Here is an 8,876-nt window from a genome sequence, read left to right on the forward strand (position 1 = left end):
TATTAGCTGCCAAGTTCAGAGATTTCTAAAATGATAGCTATGAGCAGAAAAAACATGAACTAGTCACATGAAGCAATTGAGTAATTGAAGCAAGCCATGACAGTCAAAATATATAAAATCTTTTTTTTTTTTCTTTCCCAGAAAAATAACCAGTTCAGAATGTTTGCAATCCAAATGGAGGTTAATACCCATATGGCTTTTAAATAGCATGTGAAAGTGACCAGAACTAAAACACAAGCAGATACACTTACAGCCTGTAAATGAAGAGCTCACCAAGCCACAGAAATGCTAGAGGTGGCATGACAGATTTGCTGTAAAATTAACCCAGGAGTATGGGAAAGGAGTCAAAAATACATTTGGATAAAACAATACATACATAAACCATATGTACATGTTCAAACTGAAAAACAACATGGAGCAGAGGAGAGATGGGAAACTTCAGAGATTCTCACAGATTTTATATAATCTTGATGATGCTGAAGTTGATAACACATCCTATCCTGCAGATTCTTTATTTGTAAATCACCAAACATTTATTTTGGTTTTCTGAAGCATCTTTAAAAACACAGCATCTTGTTCTTCCATAGTTATTTTGAAGTGGGTGCAGAGCAACATCATAGATAGGCTGCATTTCTCAGAGCACTAACCTGACCAAAAGTTAGGGTCACCAAAAGGGATTTGGTGGGAGGGAGCAGTCTTTTAGCTCCAATACATAATCCTATGATGTGAAATACGGTTTGAAAACACCTTTCCTTACACGGTTTGGATGCTCCACCCCCTCAACCTCTGCAATTACTGACCTAAAATAAGTGCATTACATAACATAAAATAGCAATAACTAAGCAGCAAAGGCAATTTCAAATTCCCCACTGCAACTATAACACTCCTTTAGTTAAAGGAATATGGGCACTGCATCAACAAATGCTGCCTACGCAGGTAGATATGAAAGTAAGGAATCACTGTTTGGAAGTCAATGTTGATGTTGCTATCTTTATCTTTGCTGCATAACCATCTGCTAAAAATTTCTATGATCACTACTGTTCTAATGTTAGAAAGAAGGCAAAACTGGTTTTTAGAAAATGTTACTCTCCCAGCAAAAATATAAAGGCCAATATATATACTGGGCTGACAGCCAAGCCCTTTCACTCGAAACAACCCTAGCAGAGAGTTTCATCAGAAACTGCCATGGCCAAACACTTTAATTCATGACATCACATAAACTATACAAGAATATTCACTGAGACACTCAAATGGAAAAAGTATGAAGTAGGCCACTATCTAACTGATAACAGAATTTAAGAGGAGCTAATGATAAAATACCATGGAAAAATAATCTTTTAAGACCAGGCCTTACTGCATTAAACCTTTCCTTATTCCAGCTCTCCTACAGAAACATGATCTTCAGGCCACATCTGTGATGAGAAACAGCAAAAAGAACAGGTTGTTTCTTTCCCACTTCCTCTCACCTCCACCATCCTGGAAAATTCTGTCCTACCTCGTCTCTATCTGCTTTATGAATCCTCGAAGAATTTTAATGTGGAGCACATCGTCTTAAGCCTTAATGAGAATGCAATAATTTTCAATTTACTTATTGAGTGTGTGCTTTAAAAAAAGCAAAACAATACCTATAAAACAATCTGTGGGTAGTGAATACACAACAGTGAATAAATTTTTTCATTTTAAGGCAATGACAGTTATTCCTGGGGTCTCACACAAACTGTACAACCATTGTGCCTGCTGACATGGATGAGTTACACTAAAGGGCAGAAGTTTTTACACAACCAAGAAAGAATGCCATTCTCAAACAAAGGGAAGAAAATTATTAAAATCTTCTGCAAGTTTGGTTTGCAGTGAATATCCAGATATCAAAACATCCAAGGGAGCACAAACAATTGCTAGTGCTCAAGATACAGCATGCTAGTTACCCCTGGGATGCATCACCATTCCTTTAGACATCTTTCTTTCCTCAGAAAAATCACTTTATAGTGCCTTCAGGCACTCTTCCTTGTCTCTTCTTCTTTGGCTCCAGAGCTGACATTGCTGCCTCCCAGCATTTCCCACAGGAAAAGCACCAAGATACCAGCCAAGAGCTTCAGGACTGACTTGTGATGAGTTCCTACCTCCCTAGTCACGCACCACACACCCCAGGCAAACTCCTGCACTTCTCAGGGGTCACTGAAGTAAAGAGACATTAAGGTAATTTAATTAAGTACAAAACATTAAATATCACTTCAACCATTTTGGCAAATTAGGCATATAGAATGTATTTCTCTATTGTTTCTGATGACATTCGTTTTCTTACTAGCTCTGTTTGATCCTTATGTCCTGGGTTCATCAGTAGCAGTTATTTTTCTCCTTCTTAGTAGCTGGCGCAACACTGTGTTTTGACTTTAGGCCTGGGAACAGAGCTGATAACTCAAATGTTTTAGTCTGACCAAGGACTTTCTGAGCCTCATGCTCTGCCAGGGAGGAGGGAAAGCCGGGAGGAAGCAGAAACAGGACACCTGACCCAAACTAGCCAAAGAGGTATTCCATAGCACAGCACGTCATGCCCAGGATGTAACTGAGTGTTACTCGGAAGGACTAGTGGACTGCAGGCTTGGACGAGGTATCGGTCGGTGCTCGGCTGGGGGAGTGGGGCGAGTTATTGGTCGGCTGGTGTTGAGGTGTTGTATTCTTTCCTCTTGTTATTTCCTTTATCATTATTATCATTGGTGGTAGCAGCAGTGATTTGTGTTACACTTTAGTTACTAAACTGTTCTTATCTCAACCTGTGGGAGTTGCATTCATTTCGATTCTCCTCTCCATCCCTCCAGGGGTAGAGGGAGGGAAAGAAGGGGGGGAGTGAGTGGACGAGCTGTGAGGTTTATGGCTGACTTTGTTTAAACCAGGACAGCTTATCACAGCTGAAGTGTTTTAAGCACAAAAACAACATGTTAAGAATGCAATATAGACTTTTAAAAAATAAACAGCTAGGATTTTTCCTAACAACTTCGGTAAGCTGCACTTTGCCAACTTGAACTGAAGTCAGTTTTATTAGAAGATAGAAAATTCCTCCAACTACTTAAGGACAAAATAAGAGTGTAATAAGATTATAACAGATATTTTCATATAGAACTACAATAAGAAGAGCTTGACAATTGACTTCAACAAAACAGCTAGCAGGCTTATACTTCTTCTCAGTCTAGAAAAGCATGTTATGAAAAACAATTCTATATTAAAAACAAATAAATAAACAAAACCAGGGCTAACATAAACAGAAGCGGGGATTCTTTTTAATGAAGTTTAAAACTCCAAGAGTCTAAGGGCTGATGACAGTAATCCAAAGAGAAATTCACAGAAAACAAGGAGAGTCATTACTGTTTGGTTTACAAATATTTCATATAACACTGACATCTGCAATTTCACCTGGTATTTTCCTGCAAGAGGTTTTATCGGATGATAAATAGAAAAATAAGTATTTGCATGTAATAAACACATTGACCAATACTTGAGAAAATGGAAGAACCCCAAAAATGTCTAGTCAGTGCCAACTTGCTTTCATCTTTATTAACAACAGATTTTATTTAAAAGAGAAAAACAGCGGTGAGAATGTGAGGAGTAATGACCAACCATCAACACTCTGCTGGATCACAAAGGCCTGGTCAAAGCTCAAAGAACAAATGGAAACTGTGCTAGAGACTCTCCACTCTGTGGTTAAGGGGTTAGGTAAATCCAGGCACCTAGCACTCGACTAAAAAACCCTTGCATTACATGGTATAAATTTGCTCTGCTGGCTCAAAAACTGTGTTACATTGCCTGTAAATTGGCAGACACTGGTCTTAGCCAGGTATCATCTGTTCACAACACTTCAGCTTTTATACAGATCAAATACCATCTGTTGTTTCCCTGACAACTTTACAAAAATTTACACAAACACTGTCTCATCCACTCCTGCTAATTCAGTAGAAAGATGATTATATGTCTCGGACTGATCTGGACCAAATTTGCACTGTATGACCCAGCAGAGTGTGTGTCCATTAGCAATGATAAGTAGCCTTTGACGGAAAGTCTGTCAAACCAGGCTTGGTGGGGTGGGGGGAACAACACGTAGCATTAAAAGCTTTTCTGGAAGAATTTACAAATTTGAAACCAATGTAATCATGCAGCACAAGTCTACACAACTCTAAAGCCCAATTTATCTGTCAATTCTCAGCATGTACCCACTTGTCAGTTAAAACCAAAAGTGCTTAACACAAGCAAAAAATTGTGTTGTGCACAGACAACTGAATGCATTATTGTGTGTGGAACTCACCACAGAACATTACAAAACAATGCACATGATGTAATGCCTACAGCACATGAAGTGGTGGTGCACATTAACTGGAAAAAAAAACATGTGCTGTTATAGCCTCTCACAGCAAAGTACCACTGTCACTAAAGACCTCAGAAAAAGCTGTATATATTGCAACTGTACACACACTGGGATCAGCAAACTATTTCCATTTGCAAGGAAAAAATTAAAACCAAACCACCCCCCCCCCCAAAAAAAAACCACCACAAAATTACTTAAATGAAATTAAATTATATTTAAAGAAGATATGCAAAATAAGCACATCAAGTACAACGTGTTAGTAGGAAAACCACCTCTTTTGAAAAGGGATCAAAAAACAGCATTGGAAAAAGCACATACTCAAATGACTAACACTATCTATAACCTTGAATTATCTTCCTTTCCTCTGACCGTACACAAATACTTGTCAGTGGAGGCCTTGCTTAAGGACACACTTGCACACTATAATCACTTGTATTGGATCATCCCATCAGCTTCTTCATCACACAGAAAAACCTGAACAGACACGTTCCCTTGGCTAGTTCCCAAAACAGCAAAGCATCTCTCCTGACCAGAAAAGAGGATCTGCTCACCTGCTAGGAGTGGAATAGACCCTATATTGAGTCAGTGAGCCTGATTTTTCATAAACTGGTCCTCATCTACATCCCCAAATCTCTTATGTATAACATAAAGGCCTCTGCAAACCAACCAATGGATAAAACAATCTGAGAAAATAGAACAGAAATGTTTCTATGCCATATGAAGGAGGAATGCCTTTTAATTCTCTTGCCAATACTCTATGCTTAAAATACAGAACTAGTTCGTAATAGAACTGACAGGTCTCAAAATATGCTATCAAAATATAAGACTTGTGAAGCATGTGGGCTGGGATGTAACACAAGAAGTTCTGCCCACAGGAACTGAAAATAAATTTGGAGAAGCTCTTAAAGAATAAAATTCCATTAATCATATGGAGCATGTTACTAACTTCAGAATATTACAGTTAATTAATGTATCTTTAAAGAAAAACGTGGCTTAAGATAGCCAATTTACAGACATAATGCTGCCTACACAGGCATGTTAATACACTGAGGAGATGGTTCAAAAAATGAAGCTGCTATAAACACACCCTTATGAAATTGCATGTATCTACTCTGATTATACCAAAACAAAGTTGCAATTACAGGACAGTAATGCCATTACCATTTTTGCATTAATAGTGGTCAGTATATTAGGTAACAAATAAAAAGACAGAAATATAGTCCCCCTCCTGGACTCCAAGAACATCTGCTCCTTCAGCATGTTCCTCAACTCACATCAGGACACAAGATGCAATCAAAACTAGGAATTTCCCACTTTACTGAATCAGTACCTTAAATACCTCATGAATTCTTTTTAAGCTACCAGAAAGTGTAATTCAACAGCAAATACATAAACATTCTGCCCTTTATAGACATGTTGCATTTGGACATAGCTTTTACAGCATGTAATAATTTCAGGCAGAACAGTGTCATAACTCATCTGTAAGGCCCACAGAAGACAATCACTGCAAAAAGCACGAGTGTTTGTACAATGTGAACACACACCATCAGAGACAAGACTATTTTATTACTAGAATCACTTTTGAAATTACAACATTATTCTGAACTTTGCCTTCATTGCAGACCTATGTAGCAATACTGCACCCTTAAAAATCTGTATTAGGCCTGGCATTAAGCCAGTTTCAACCACAGTGCAGATTCAGAGGTGGTCACCCACAGTTTTTTCTGATCTAAAAATTACTAATCTGAATATTTCTCTATTCAGGGAAAAAAAAAAACAGAACCAAAACAAAAAATGGCGGAAGATACATGTAAAACTTTCAAAGGACTCCTATTTACAATACAAAGTTTCACACAGGCAATGATGTAATTTGCGCTGCACGTGTACTGTAGTATGTACAAAATATTATTGACTCACCCTCCTTCACTTTCCGCCTCCTCAGAGCTGGTAGTTTCTGCTGCACCAGAAGCTGCCTCAGCTTTTCTCCGCTTTGTTGCTCTGTGTGATGGGCTTACTCTCTGAACATCTCCCTTCCCTTGAAGCTCCTTGCGAACAAGCTCTTCAAGCTTTGGAATAGCTTCTTTCAGAAATTCTACCTCTCTTTTCAGTTGGTCCACACTCACTAGCAAGTCATTCAATTTTTCTAGTATCTGTAGTTGCCTTCCATATAAAACCATTACTGCTCCTTGCTCATTCGGAGCTTCATTTTGCAAGCCCACAGAACTAAGCCTGTTACTTGCATTTAGGAGCGCAGGTATACGCACAGTTGCACCGGGTTTTCGGATCTTACGGTACCAAATCACCATGAGGCTTATGCCAGCAGTCCCTGCCACTATGCCCAGTATTAGTCCTTTATTTTCGAAGCGAGACATTTCTGCAGTCTCCTAAAATTGTGAGACAACAACAGTTGGGGTTAAAGATGTTTTTTCTGCTCTACCCATCACCAAAGTGTAAAGCTGGAGCAACTGGCGCGCACTGCAGACACAAAGTTACACTACAACTCCAGCAGATTCCGCAGTAGAAGGTGCAATGTGCTGCCACAGCAAACCGGGCTCGGTTACGGGTTTAGGGAGCCTGGGGGAGCGAGGGGCAGACTCTCCTGCACCGGCACGTGCGGAGGACCGCAGCCTTCACTTTGAACCTTCCCGCATCTCGGGGTTCTGTCGTTTTAACGTCAGAAACTCTTAAGACCGGATTTCCCGCAGCTGCACAGCGGCTGAAGCCCGGCTGCCAGGCCGTAGGGCAGCCAGGGCCCTCACCGCCCTTCCGAGGGGTGGCCCGCGGCCGACCCAGCCCCACAGCGCCAGAGGGTCACCTCCCCGAGGGTATCGCCCGCCCCACAGCCCGCCCCGGCGCGGGTCGCTGTCGGCGGCAACGCCGGTTCCGGGCCCAGCGCCGCCCCGTTACGTACCAGCGGGCAGGTCCGGGAACGGGAGACAGTCCAGCCGAAGCGCGGCGCCGCTCGGCCCCACAGCTCTCCCGCCGCGACACAGGGGGCGGTGGCGGCGGGGCCGCCCCGGGGCGGTGATACCCGGATCGAGGGGGACGGGACGCGGCTGCCGTAGCAGCCGGGCGAGCGGTCTGAGGAGGCACTGAGCCGAGCGGGCCCTCCTAGCCCCAGAGTGGGCGGGTCCGCGGGCTATGAGCCGGGGCGGGTCGTAGCTCCGGGAATCCCGCCAGGCGGTGCTTCAGACCTGGCTCGGACGCTCTGCTCAGGTATAGGTGTTCCTGCTCATGTGTCTCTCTTCAGTCTGTCGGCACTTGTTTCAGTAATTTAAGCTTTGCTACTTCTAGGCTCTAGAGAAACGGTATTTCCACAGCATTAGAGGAGAACTGAAGCTGCAAAATTACGGAGAATCTCTGCCCATTCCCAAGAAGAGCAGCAGTCTCCAAAGGTTCCTTGCAGCTTTAGCCATCTACGGGCCCAAAGCTGATTTCACCAAAGTGCATTATAGATTGCCCAAAGCCATGGAAGAACTTGGGTTAAACAGGGTGCAGGGAGTTATTGCTCCTGCATCTCATCAGGATCATTGCTTGTATCAGTGATGCTCACAAGACTTTCTTTCTCTTTTAGGACAGTATTTCTTTCTGGATCTGCCCCCAGTGCCTCCTGTTTTTAGCCTTGAGTGGAAGAAGGATCGTCACAGACAACCCCTGTGTCCATTCATCTTCCTGAAGTCTTTTGGAAGGGTACCAGGATGCACAACATCCTGGCAGAATTTGAAGCATTAAAACTCATGTTCTTCTGGCTCAAAGAAACCATCAGAGAAACCACTGTATCTGTGCAATGGAAGAAACTGGTCTTCAACAGCTGTAATTTTCCTCAGCGTTATCACTCGGAAGCAAAGGAATACAATGTAGTTCTTAAAAAATTCTACCGATTACCTTAACAAAGGGCACAAAGTGCCATTAAAAAAAAAAAAAAAAGTACTTTAAACAGGTACCAAGAACTCAATAATTTTCATTCTTACTGCAGATTAGCAAATGTAAATCAGTCTAATATTTCTTTATCTTCAAAGACTTAAAATAACTAAATCTGCTAACTAATTCTCCATTAAGAACCTAAGGATGAAACTAGCCTTACATGAGCCAAAACTACACCCTGACAGAAAGGCAGAGATACATTAAGATGGAAAAATTAATACTGTTTCAGTATTCTACAGTTTTCCTAGTTACAAAAAAAAAAAAAAAAAAAAAAAAAAAAGTACATGTTCATACATTTGTAATTTGAGATTTTTAAACTAAAAATGGAAATCTCTTCAAATTTATGGGAACTTTACTAAAATAAAATTATTTTAGAGAACAAATTTTATTATAAGTTGTCATGGTTTAAGCTCGGCCAGTGACTCAGTACCATGTAGCCCTTAGCGCACTCCCCTCTCCTTCCTCCCCCCGCTCCTGGAGGGATAGGGAAGAGAATCGAAAGAATATAACTCCCATGGGTTGAGATAAGAACAGTCCAGTAACTAAGGTGTAACACAAATCACTGCTGCTACCACCAATAACAATACTGATAAGGGAA

General features: G+C 41.3%; 1 protein-coding gene across 2 annotated transcripts in view; it reads right to left on the reverse strand.

Moving 5' to 3' along the window:
• RMDN2 (regulator of microtubule dynamics 2) overlaps positions 1-7,490 on the reverse strand; it is a 48,075-nt gene extending 40,585 nt beyond the window's left edge. Inside the window, exons 1-2 of one of the 2 annotated variants that reach the window (XM_065679900.1) lie at positions 7,266-7,490; positions 6,272-6,738 (exon numbers count right to left, since the gene is read on the reverse strand). In XM_065679900.1, the coding sequence (XP_065535972.1) occupies positions 6,272-6,726 (455 nt within the window). In that variant the 5' untranslated portion in view covers positions 6,727-6,738; positions 7,266-7,490. The remainder of the gene's footprint in view (positions 1-6,271; positions 6,739-7,265) is intronic. The other variant, XM_065679899.1, reaches the window with a different exon arrangement.
• Positions 7,491-8,876: the final 1,386 nt, after the last annotated feature.

This window comes from Lathamus discolor, chromosome 5 (genome assembly GCF_037157495.1).
Source record: "Lathamus discolor isolate bLatDis1 chromosome 5, bLatDis1.hap1, whole genome shotgun sequence".
In the NCBI taxonomy this organism is placed as follows: domain Eukaryota; kingdom Metazoa; phylum Chordata; class Aves; order Psittaciformes; family Psittacidae; genus Lathamus; species Lathamus discolor.